The 13637-nt window shown below is 38.8% G+C and overlaps 1 protein-coding gene across 2 annotated transcripts in view; it reads right to left on the bottom strand.

The window, feature by feature from the left end:
- Positions 1-13637, bottom strand: part of aspscr1 (ASPSCR1 tether for SLC2A4, UBX domain containing) — a 223055-nt gene that overhangs the window by 101712 nt on the left and 107706 nt on the right. For both annotated transcript variants that reach the window (XM_069929671.1, XM_069929670.1), the window contains exons 8-10: positions 6236-6307; positions 5244-5392; positions 1717-1798 (exon numbers count right to left, since the gene is read on the bottom strand). In XM_069929671.1, the coding sequence (XP_069785772.1) occupies positions 1717-1798; positions 5244-5392; positions 6236-6307 (303 nt within the window). The remainder of the gene's footprint in view (positions 1-1716; positions 1799-5243; positions 5393-6235; positions 6308-13637) is intronic.

Below are 13637 nucleotides of genomic sequence, written 5' to 3'. Positions count from 1 at the left end.
AGAGGTGAATACTTGTATATTTTAAAGTTTTCTTTGGATTTATTGATTGAAAAATAACAAGGAGCACAAGAAAATACCACAGCAATGTGTTTAAACATGTAATTTGCATGAAAGAGAGCTTTCTTTTCACCTTAATGACTTTACTAGTTGATATTTTATTTGCGCGCAGTTCAGTTTTGATTTGGATGTAATGTTCGAAGCACCATCTATATTCATGTCTATTTGCAACTTCACATTAAATTTATTTAATTTTGCCAAATTATTTAACAACTGTGATTTTTTTTCAAAGATTTAAACATGTTTTCTAAACATGATTAGTCACAGTAGCATATCCACAACCTTCAGCAGAAAACATCAAAGAAATATAGCAAAGGATCTGGAATATCAGCGGAACATTACAACAGATACCATTTCAATCTGGCCTAAAGCATTCCACGGTGAACATGCCCCATAATATCAAACAGACTGTCGCAGACTGGATTGTGTACGGCCATGTTTGAACAGAGAAGCAACAACTTCATTTTTAACCAGATGTTTGGTGTAGCACATTTTAAACTTCATTGTGTAACCAGTTATGACAAACTCTACTCCATTCATCTACTCGGTAACAGCAGTGAATTACCATAATTACCATTCAGATAACGTCTATTGAAATATCTTGAATAAGTCTACATTAGCAGTTCCTTCCAGGTTTTAAAGACTGATAGTGCAAACTAGTTAAGAAAAACAAAATCTAATGTTCACAGGGAAAAGTGAATGAGAGAGTCCGAGAACAACAACATTACTTAAAAAATGAATGGATCATGAAGTATTTGAAAGAAATAGCAGACATTTCTTAAATATTTTCTTAACAGAGAGAAGAAATGCAACTGTAAACCAAGATAGAGTGAGATGAAACAGGAACTGCTGCAAATAGATTTCCTAATGAATTCTGCAACCGATTACATAATTTGGGCTAAAAAGTGAGCTCTGCAGGCAAATCTACGGACACTCTGAAGGGACTCACTTTTGCTTCTATTTCTCCCATACTGTAAAGGGTGCCAGACGATAATAACGGTGACCCTTTGCCTTATGACAGAAAAAAGTACATCATGTATGATACATTTTTAAAAAATCATAATCAGAATTTATTGTCATGAACGTGTCATGAAATTCGTTGTTTTGAGGCAGCTTTACAGGTGTAAATATTGCTATAAATTACATTTTTTTAAAAATTAGTGCAAAAGAGAAAGTGATGTTCATTGTCCATTCAAAGATCTGATGGCAGAGGGGAAGAAGCTATCTTTGTGCTGTTCGGTGTTCATATTCAGGCTCCTGCACCTCCTTCCTGATGGTAGCAGTGTGAAGGGGGCATAGTCTTGGTGATGAGGGTCCTTGAGGATCTTGATGCAAGGCTTTCTTCTTTGGAGTAGTTCAAGTTAATCGCATGAAAACAGATACTATACTGGAAGTAAAGGGGAATTAAATTTTAGTTCTAATGGTGGATTGCTACTTGCAAACTGTTCCTCAATGAAAGAATTGGCCAATGCAAGGATTTTATGTTGTTTAGAATGCTTCATTCCAATGATGTTCTACCAGGTTTTTCATTCACTTACAGGGTATGCTGTATCTGGCAAAATCAACAATAATTCTCAATTTTAAAAAAAAGATTCTCAATTAATGGGAGTTATCTACTGATCTGTGATGCTATTTTTACAAAATGTGACTTGCACCAACCTTAGGATAGCGTTCCGTCTTTTCTTTCATTTGAGATTCTCTCATGGATTTTGTTATCAATGGTGCCTCTTCGTAAAACTGCCTAAGCAAACAAAGCAATGAAAATCTTATTAAAAAGTACCAAATTATTGCTCTGTACTCTCCAATGTCCCCTGCCCCATACCTCGAAGAAGAGCTCAAGCCTGAAATGTCAGTTATATATCCTTCCCTCCTGTGGACGCTGCGAGTTCCTCCAGCATTTCTGTGTTTTTATTACAATCACAGTGTCAGCAGACTTTTGTCTTTCATCCCTAGCCCCATCTACACCTCTTCTCTAAAAAAGAGCAGTTGGTACAAGAAAATGCAATTTTTGAGATAGACACACTAATTAAAAATGTCAATATGAATGTATTCGAATAAAAATAAAAGCTTTCATATGCTCATTCAGAATGCATATACCCATCTCAAGATTCAAGATTTCTTTATCATCATGTAATAAAACAGGTGTAATATTACACAAAATTAGTTTTAGTCTGCTGAAAGGCAGACAGATTCACCATTAGCAGAAATTGCTGGGTGCCTCTCACAATTAATTAATAATTTGGGAACCGTATCTCAAGCCTGCTGTTGAAAATATTCCACTGATGAAACAACTGATCTCCTTTCATTTACTGAAGTTATCAGGAGTGAATGAACAGTTCAGACTCGGGCTTTTCTTTGTCCTATTAATGGGGAAGGACCCAGGGCATTATCTCAATCTAGAGTGCATAAACCATGAATTGACAACTTGGTATCCATTCAATTGCCTCTGGAAAGTAAGATTAAAATAGCATCGACCCATTTAAAAAAAATTTAAACAACACAAAACAGTTTGAGCCCCAAGATCAATCTTTACTCAGTCGATAAATAGTACTATGCTATTACAGTGTCAGCGACCTGGGTTCGAGTCCAACGCTGTTTGCAAGGGGTTTGAACATTCTCCCTGCTGTTTCCCATGCTGGACAAGAGGACACAACTTCAAGATTGAAGGGCGCCCATTTAAAACAGAGATGCGGAGGAAAGTTTTTAACCATGGGGGGGGGGGCTGTGGAGGATAGGTAGTTGGGGGTACTTAAGGCAGAGATTGATAGGTATCTGAATAGTCAGGTATCAAAGGTTATGGGGAGAAGGCAGGACAGTGGGGCTGAGTGAGAAAATAGATCAGTTCATGATGGAATTGCAGAGCGAATGGGCTGCTTCTGCTCTATATCTAATGTTCTTATGATCTGCATGGGTTTCCTTTGGACTCTCTGGTTTCCTACCACCCTCCAAAAATGTATGGGCTTTGTAGGTGAATTAGTGTATATGGGCAGCATGGGCTTGTGGACTGAAGAGCTTTATATCCAATTTTTTTTTTAAATGGTAAAGTAAACTTGAAGCATTTTCCTTGGTAATATAATGTTGTATCAAAAACAAATTGGTCTTTATAGGTCACTAATGTCACACGGTTCAAATCTTGTGATGCCAAACTTAAAATTTTTCGTGCTGTTTTAGTCAATGAATAATCACCATCAAATCTTGATTTCCTTTTCACATCTAATTCGACATACAGTACAAATTAAAATTGTTCTACATAGGGCAGATAATACAAGTGATTCCTTGGAGTGAATTAGAGATAATAACTGAGAAATTCAGGCCATTTAGATATCAATAACGGATACCTACAATGTGTTATTGTTTGGAACTAATCGGAGGGTTCAAGTTATGGATAACGAATTTTGCATATTAGATACAACTGACTGAAAAAGTGAGCAGAAAATTTATTTCCTGATTTTGGGGGATAAACGTTTATTTATTACAAACCAACTGGCCCAGTGAGAAGGGTTCTTTTGAGAACAGACTAATATCTCTAGCATTCATCAACCTGGGTAAAGACCACAGGACTACAATGAAAAGAATCAGCACTAATCAAGAGCAGTGTGAGAATACTGCTGGGGGTTCATTCAGGAGCCTGATGGCTGCGGGGGAAGACCCTGTCTTTAAGCCTATTGGTGCGTGCTTTCACACTCTTGTGCCTTCTCCCCGATGGGAGGAGGGAGAAGAGAGTGTGCCCTGGGGTGTGATGGGCCTTTCAGGGTGTTGCTGCCTTTCCTAGGTGGAGGGAGACGTAGATGGAGTCCATGAGGAAGAGGGAAGTTTGCATGATGTTCTGAACACCATTCATCACTTTTTGTGCCTTCTTCTAATCTTGAGCGGAGCAGTTCACGGATGACGATGCACCCAACGAGTCTGTTTTGATGATGTACCTGTGCATGTGGTCGAGGCACAAGGTGGGGCAGGTGGAACTTCCTTCATCTCAGAAAATAGAGGCTTTGTGCATTTTTGTGACTGTGACTGTCCACTTTCCACTTCAACTCATTGAAGATATTTACTCCGAGAACATGAAGCTATCTATTCTATTGACTTCAGCACTATTAATGTGGACAGGGGTGTGGACTCTGCCCACTAATCCTGAAATCAATGATCATCTTCTTTGTCTTGACATTGAAAGAAATGTTGTTATCTTGGCACCTTTCAGTCTCTTTACTCTGTTCCATCTCATCTGTATTTGATATGTGGCCCATTACTGTGGGATGTCCTCAGCAAATTTGAAGGCGAAATTGGAACAATATTTAAATTATAGAGTTGTTGGTGTAAAGGGAGAATAGAAGAGGGTTAAATACTCATCTTTGAGGACTGCTGAGGTTGAGGAGGAGATGATATTATCCATGCAGATTGTTGGACAGAAAGCTAAAGATCTGATTGGGAACCACATGTACAATCCATATCCTTAGTGCTTGGCATTGGGTAGTGACAAGAGATGTTGAAAATGTATTGTCACGTGTACCAAGGTCAGTGAGAAAGCTAGTTTTGCAAGCAGTCCACATGTGGTAGAGGAAGTAAAACACACCACAGTGATAAAATACCAGGTAAGTAAGCAACCAGTTTTACAGCAGGAAACAGACCCTTCAGCCCAACCCGTGCATGCCAACCTAGTTGTCTTACTAAGCTAATCACCTTTAGCTACATTTGTCCCATATTCCTCTAACTCTTCCCTATTCATATAACTATCTAAATGTCCTATGAACATCTTAATTGTATTCGTCTCCACCACTTCCTCTGACAGTTCAATCCATACACCCATAAGATATAGGAGCAGAAGTAGGCCATTTGGCCCTTTGAGTCTGCTCCACCATTCCATCATGAACTGATCCATTCTCCCACTCAGCCCCACTCCCCTTCCTTCTCCCCATAACTTTTAATACTTTATTCAGATACCTATCTCTGCCTTAAATACACCCATTGGCCTGGCCTCCACATAGCTGCCAATGGTAGTCAATTCCAGAGGTTCACCACTCTCTTGGTAATAAAAATTCCTCTGCAACTCTATTTTAAATGGGCGCCCTCTGTGTGAGAAAAGTTGCCTCTTGGGTTCCTTTTAAATCATTCTCTACTTATTTTAAACCAATGCCCTCTAGTTTTAGACTCCATTACTCTGGGAAAAAGATTGCCACCAAAGAAAAGGTTACCTTTCACTTTTTAGTTGAGCAAGACGTTTTCTGACATCATCTACTGTAACTTGAAAGAATTCATCAGGTGGTTCTTCAAAAGCAGGACTTTCTTGCATTTGATGGCTTTTTATATCCATATGGTAAACAAGTGCCTCTCTGTCAATAGGCTTGAATGGAAAAGAGGTCAGTTGTCAGGACAACACAGGCACATCAACAGTTTTATTCAGTCATAGCATACCCCATTTAGTTTTGAGGGATGCTTGAAATCAAGGGCAAAGTTTCAAAATAAATGGCTGCTCATTTTGGACAGAGTTAAGCAGGAAATACTTCTCTCAGAGGTTTGTAAATCTTTGGCAAAACTGATGGATGTAGAGTTCAAGTTAAGTGTCACATGTATCAAAATGTAGTGCTGGAAGTTGATTTGTGGGCAGCCTAGTAGATATCACATACATAGTATAACAAGGCACAGGACAAAAGCACAGGGAATGATCAGCTGGTACAGAATAATCGCACCAAAATGTTTCCCTTTTGGGGTTCATTCAAGAGTCTGATAACAGCTGTAAAGAAACCGTCCTTGAATCTGGAGGTGCGTGATCTCACACATGAATCTTCTTCCTGATTTGGTGGGGGGGTGGGGGAAGGTAAAGAGTGTGTGGCCAGACTACGAGGAATTAAAGGGGTAGAGGGAGTGTCACTGGAAAACTATTCTATTGAATGGAAGGAGCAGGTGGGGGGGGGGGTAACACAGTTAGCATAGTTGTTACAGCACCACCAACCTTGGTTCGAGTCCTGCGCTGTCTGTAAGGAGTTGGTACGTTCCCTCATATCTGTGGGTTTTCCACAGGGGCTCCAATTTCCTCCCACCATTTGAAACATACTGGGCTGATAGGTCAATTGGGTGGCATGGGCTTGTGGGCTGAAAGGGCCTGTTACTGTGCTGTGTCAAAATTTACAATTTGAGAGGGCAGACAATCGACTTGTGTATCTCATGCAGACAACACAGTATCTACCTTCAAATATTCTTTTGTTGTGGATGTTTCAGAGCTCTCCAACTTCAGGGGCTGAATATCACCTGGGCTCCACTAAAAGAGAACAGGACAGAGATCACAGAATAATCAGCATTTCCTTATGTGGACAGGAATTAAGTTACATTTGAAAAGATAAACAAGTTTGGGTGGTGCAACTTTAAGGGGAAATTTTAGAACGGTAGATTATAGTACAGTGGGTTAAAATTATAGTTTGTTTTAAATGTGCACGGTGGTCTACTTTCGACAGATCTCCAAAACATTTCAGTCTCCCAATTTCCGTGCCTCCTTTTTTTTATTAAATTTTTTATTTTTCACACCATAAATCACAATAGCCATGATATACACTTTTTCTTTTTCACACATTTACAGTGACTTTTTCTCCCCCCCCCTCCTCCCAAGCCACCCCCCCACCCCCCCCCCTCTCATCCATTTTAGGTATACAATCTAGGTTGCATTAATTCAGTCAGACAATGTTGTCATTAAACAAAAATACACCAGAAATTCTACAGAGTCCATTCTTTTCTTTCCTTCTCCTTCCATCAACTTAGGTAATGTTTGTCCCCGGTAGGTTTTCGCTATTGTATTTAATGTAAGGCTCCCATACTTGTTCGAATATTTCAATATAATTTCTTAAACTATATGTTATTTTTTCTAATGGAATACATTTATTCATTTCTATATACCATTGTTGTATTTTCAAATTATCTTCCAATTTCCAGGTTGACATAATACATTTTTTTGCTACGGCTAGGGCTATCTTAACAAATCTTTTTTGTGCATCTTCCAAGTCAATTCCAAATTCTTTATTTTTTATGTTACTTAGATTTCCGTGCCTCCTTAAAACAAAACAGAGTCTTCCTCACAGTATATTTAAAAGAGCCATCATAACTCGGACCATCAATGAAATTCTTTTTCATATACAACAGATAATTACTGGTGCTCAGAACCCAGAACTAAATTAAACCTCGTATGAGTAACAAAGGTCTTAAGTGAACTTTGAGAGGTGAAGCTGGGCGTGAAGATCTGTATGCAAGAGCCCCAAGGCTTCAAATATGCACTTTTTATTCAAGATTCTCTTTGATTAGGCCCTTTCATAAATCAAAAAAACACCGAATGTAAAGTTGGAGATTCTCTGCCCTCATGTCAGAAAACTCACCTTCATGAACGCTCCAAGGCACCAACTCCAATGCCTATCTGAGGTAGTATCAGGCAGCAGGGCACAGTGCTCTGCCATACATCATGAATCCACTGCCACTGTAAGCAGCTGGCATGGGGCAGGCTGATGATGTCACAGTGATGTCATAAGCCAGAGACGCAGGAGCGGGATTTTTAAAATGCCGACAGAGTGCATGGCAGGGAGCCATTTCTGCCTGGGCATTAAGACTGGCTACAAACATCCCAATCAATTTTCCTACCTGCTCTGGGGTTGCCCTTTTCCACTATAGGACTCTTTCCACGCTTGGCATACGTTAATGACGTTGACTCAGCGAGCGGTGCTATGGCACCAGTCGCACTGCCTCCATCAGCTCCAGAGGACACTATGAGATGCCGCTATTCATGAAAGCAGTGCAAGAGCAGCCTTTTAGGGCTCCACCGTGAAAGGGTAAATTTGAATTTTTCTCCGCGAATTTAGTTGGCCTCGAGGCAGAGGGTCGATTTGTCATGTAATATCATGTAATAAAACAGAAGATGTAATATTACACAAAATTTCCTTTAGTTTGCTGTAAGGCAGACAAAGAGTGGCCATAGTATTGCCTTGTGCCCCTTACAGCAAGAGAAAAAGAAGCAAAGGAGAGTTCCTTCAGAGATTAAACTTTAGATTCAATTTAAATTTATTTACAAGCAGATTCCAGCCATTTATGCCTGTACTGCTAATTTACATCCAATCAATCTACAATCCCCATACATTTTGAAGAGTGGGAGAAAACCGGAGCACTAATAGAAAACCCATGGAGACACGGGGAGAATATACAAACTCCTTACAGACAGCGCTGGATTCAAATTTGGGTCATCAGCATTACAGTAGCATTGCACTAACCTTTACACTACTCATGCCTCCAATGCTCCCACAGCCATTAACAAAGATCCCTAAAATAGAGGAGAAGGTACCGGAACATATACTTTATAAATGGGATGAAAAACTGCTACGATATAAAAGTTCACCAGTATTGCATCATTTACTCAATATATGGAAGAAGATTCACTTAGAAAGGAGAAAAAACAAATTACCAAATACCAAAATTATTATTGACACAAAATCCGCGAATCCCTTTTACAATAGATAACCTTTCCTTTAGAGAATGGGAGAGAAAAGGGATTAAAAGAATAGAAAACTGTTTTTTGGGAAATAATTTAATAACCTTTGAAGAAATGAAGTACAAATATGGAATAACTCATGGTACAATGTTTGCATACCATCAACTGAAAGCCTACTTAAAGGATAAATTGGGAAACAGACTGAGGTTACTAGAAGGAAGCAGCTTTGAAGATGTGATTACAGACACAATGATAATAAAAAGATTTATAACGAACATGTACATCAAGCTGCAAGAGAAGGAAAATGAAATAAGCTATAAACCCAAACAAAAGTGGAAAAAAGACTTAAACATAAAGATAAAAAATGAAACATGGGAAAAGTTATGCTCTGGAACTATGAAGAATATAATAAACACAAGGTTATGCATGATACAGTATAATTGGTTACACAGGTTATATATATCACGCCCCAAAAGTTAAAAAAATGGGATGCAACATTATCAGATAGGTGTTTTCGCTGTAAGAAGGAAATGGGTACAACAGTACATGTGAGAAAGTGAGAAAGTTTTGGGAAGATCTAAATCAGGTATTAAATAAAATCACAAAAACCAACATACCAAAAAACCCAGAGATCTTTCTTCGAAGTAATATAAGAAGTAAAGAATTAGGCCTCAAACCGGATGAAGTGCAAAAAAGATTTATTATGATAGCCTTAGCTGTAGCAAAAAAATGTATAATGTCAACTTGGAAATCAGAAGAGAGCCCGAGAGTACAGCAATGGTACATGGAAATGAATAATTGTATTCCATTGGAAAAAATAACATATAATTAAAAAAATAAAGTCACATTATTTGAACAAATTTGGGAGCCGTATATAGAACAATACAGAGAGGGCTTGCCTCAGACCTCCACCCCCTAAAATGATAAGAAGACAAAATGACTTGATCCAGTGTGTAAAAGTAGATGACACATTTTTCTTGTTTATTTTCATTGTGTGATGACATTGTTTAATGGTTTTATTGTATATGTTGAATGTTTAATGAGTTTGGAGGGGGGGTGGGAAGGGGGGGAGGGAAGGTAGGGGGGAAAAAAGGGGAGAAAATGCCACTGTGTATATTTAAGAGGGAAATGTTTATATGTATTTTGATTGATATGGTTCACAGTGTAAAAAAAACAAAGATCCCGAAAAATGGATTGAGCCAGGGTAACATTTTCACCAGTGTATGGGTGCTGTATGAACTTGGTGCAGAATGTGGGATAATTCTAACAAGCCCCATTCATACATCTCACAAGGCCACATCTCCCCTTTCCTTCATATAAAGCATGTCAGGAAACTTTAAATACTAGTAAATGTGTTATATTCCTCAGAATGAATTCAAGGAATCTGCCAATATAACATCTAAAATGCATTAACTGATGATTATATTATTATATCCCAAAATTTTAAGAACACCTTTGTCAGTTTTCTACTGAATGGGATCACAGTGATTTATTGCTTTTAAAGTAAAAAGGAGACCTGGTTTGAAGTAGAAGATGGCACACATATGAGGCCCTGAGGTCAATATATCGTGGACCAAGGCTTTTAATAAATCTTAAACAATATTACAAAATTGTAACAGGAGAAAAATCTTAATAAATCAAATCTCAATTAAAAAAACCTCTGCTATGTTCAAGAGATATAGAGCCAAAGCTGAGAACTATTGTGGTTTGTTTCTGGAACAGCTTGAACTCATCGCGAATCTCCAATTGCCTTTCAGTAGGTGGTGGTAGACCAATGGTGGATATCCCTTCTGATGAACATGCACTGGGAGTGGTGTTGGCCAAGGGGTTTTAGGATTGGACCAACCAACAATGAAAGAACAGCAACATATTTCCGGGGCTAAGTGACACATACGATGTGGAGGATAGCTTGCAGATGTGGAGCACAGAGGTGCTGTGGTTAGTGCTGCTTCCACAATGCTCCAGCATGCCCATCTCCCATCATGATCTTGAGTGCTGTCTGAGTTTTTACCTTCTTTCTGAGATTGTGTGGATTTCTCCCAGATGTTCTGGTTCCCTCCTACATCCCAAAGCTTTGGGATTGATAAATGGCTCCTAGTGTAAGTTGGTAGCAGGAGGGGTGGGGTATGTAGGAGAGGAGAAGAATTGATGGTCCCAGTGAGAGACAGCACAGAACAGCCCCCTCGGCCTCCCTAGTCCTCACTGATTAACAGCCATTCATTTACATTCATCTTAAATTAATCTCACATTTTATTCTTCACCCATTTACATCAATTCCATCCAGAGTTGACCACTTATGTTAACAATAATGTCAATTTACGGTGGTCAATTAACTGACCAACATGTGGAAGGAGACTGTCACAGACAATACTCCATGTTGTAAGAAAATATAAAAATATCAGACCAGAGTTCAAAAAGTTCATAGTTCAGATTTACTGTCAAGGTACATATATAACATCACAGACACAGATTATTTTTCCTGCAGGCAAGGCAGAATTTCTACTTGTCAATGGTGCAAAAAAAACTGTACTCAAGAAAAGATACGTGTAGAAAAGAATGAGAGGTAAACAAAGAAAGAAAAGTAAACAAACTGACTGCAAAATCAAAAAAAAAGCAGTAATAAAATAATGGATGTCCTTAAATGAGTCCTTGATTGAGTTTGTTGTGAGGAGTATGATGGTGGAGGGGTAGTAGCTGTTCCTGAACCTGGTGGTGCGAGTCTTGTGTCCCCCAGACCTCTTTCCCGATGGCAGTACTGAGAACAGGGCGTGTGCTGGGTGGTGTGGATCCTCGATAATTGCTGCTGCTCTCCGATGGCAGTGTTCCCTGTTCATGATTTCGATAGTGGGGTTATATCCTGGGCTATATCCACTACATTTTGGAGGGCTTTATGCTCAGGGGTATTGGTGTCCCCATGCAGCCAGTCAACACACTTTCCACCATACATCTATAGAAATTTGCCAAGGTTTCTGATGTCATACCAAACCTTTACAAACTCCTGAGATGTAGAGGTGCTGACGTGGTTTCTTCATGATGTCATTAGCGCTTCAGATCCAGGTAAGATCCTCTGAGATAGTGACTCCCGAGAACTTAAATTTGCTCACCCTCTCCACCTCTGATCCCCCTATGTATATCTCTAGTTTTCCCTTCCTAAAGTCAACAACCAGCTCTTGGTTTTGAGTGTGAAGTTGTTGGTGGATCATTCAGCCAAGTTTGCAATCTCCCTCCTGTGTGCTGACTCATCTCCCCTTCTTATAGAACTCATCTTGACAATGTTCAGTGCATGGAAAGTCAAGGCAAGGTGATTAATACAATGAGTATCCCCTTCCAAAGACCCCAATATGTCAAAGGATCACATATGGAATCCCATCTGTTTTAAATATGACAAAATTCATAAGATTGAGGAAACCAACTTCCAAAACTTCCCAGTTAAAGATGTGGAGGTGCATTATTCAATAATTCAATAAAAAGGCAAAGGAGGAAAAACCCAACACCCAACCCCAACCAACCAATTTTCCCCTGCAGCCGCTGCAACCGTGTCTGCCTGTCCCGCATCGGACTTGTCAGCCACAAACGAGCCTGCAGCAGATGTGGACATACCCCTTCATAAATCTTCATCCGCGAAGCCAAGCCAAAGAAGAAATATTCAATGTTGCAGCTTTACCAAATGAATAAAGATGGATTCAATGTGCCGCTAAATTGTGAATGTTAGTAGTATTTTAGTTGTTCAAAAATAATATTTACAATTAATAAAAACATTTTGCTGGAAAGTATACTTTTAAGGATTAGGAATTCGTCACAAATAGATTGGATGTCTAGTGCAGAATCAAATAAAAGTTGAAGATATTGCCAGTTTCCTTCCTGCTGTTATCAGTCCCCCAACAGAATCTCACCAGTAAAATTAGGTTGCCCTTGCTCTATACTAATTGATCTCTCCCTTTTGTACCATGTTTTACATGCTGTACTATGTATAGGATATACAGGTGGACTGATTTCAAAATAAATTCTTAATGCATCTTGGTACATGTGACAATAAACTTGAACTTGCCTCAATGCATCACAAGAACCAAGTTCACCAGGTGCAACCAATCACTGACCAATCAAAATCTCAAAAAAATTGGGGAAATGATCAAATGCCCATGACCATAAGAAATGGGGAGGGAAAAAATCAGCCCATCGAATTTCCCCTACCATTTAATCTTGGGCTGATTCATTTTCCCATTCAGCCCCACACCCAGCCTTCTCCCCATAACCTTTGATACGTTGAATGCTGTGGTGCAGCAATGAAGTACATTCAATACAAACTGTACCAAAGTCCCAACATCTATCACAAAGTGAATAAGCTAAAGCAATTCCTGCTTGCTTCCAAACAATAGGAATAACTTAGAAAGCAGAAATTAAACATTACATTTTGTTTCATTATTAAATTAAACCACAAGACAATGTTAATTCTAATTAAACTACACTTTTCAGAAAGGGGTAAAATAGGAAAGCCTGAAGACATGAATGTTGAAGTAAAAACACAATGCAAGCAAACCTCTGCAGGTCAAACAGGGTACTTTACATAGCAAGAATACAATCAACATTTTGAACTTGAGCCTTTCATCAAAGTATCTCAGAGAGGGAATGGTTGAAACTAAACAGGTTTGGAATTAGATTACAACCAGGCTATAGAAATATATTAATGCTACAAAATAATTAAAAAAAAATCAATACTTCATGTCAAATGGAATACAAGCATAAATTGAATTGGTCAAAATTATGTTTGACCTTTTCTTCCACAAGATAAAAACTGACAAGATAGAATCTTGCTACTGCACACTTCCTGTCCACTTACAATAAAGAAATATTCCCATAAACACCAACTTCTAACAAACTAAACAATGCTCTGACCACATGCATCTTCACTAAAGCCACAAAGAATTGAACAAGCCCTTGAATCTGCACTTTTCTTGTACATGATGGTTCAACAGTCATCTCACACTATTCTCCCACATTTAGACCATTTGTGTTCGGCACAGTGAATAGACTGGTGCTCCCACACTTTGTAAAGATGAAGTGTGCTTATTTGGGGTCCAGTGTATGAGAGACATGAAAACACCCCTACGTTGTCTTAATGAGTCAAATT

Source organism: Narcine bancroftii, chromosome 3, assembly GCF_036971445.1.
Source record: "Narcine bancroftii isolate sNarBan1 chromosome 3, sNarBan1.hap1, whole genome shotgun sequence".
NCBI classification, from domain to species: domain Eukaryota; kingdom Metazoa; phylum Chordata; class Chondrichthyes; order Torpediniformes; family Narcinidae; genus Narcine; species Narcine bancroftii.
Note: the sequence above shows the minus strand (reverse complement) of the source record. Positions and strands in the feature narration are given on the sequence as shown.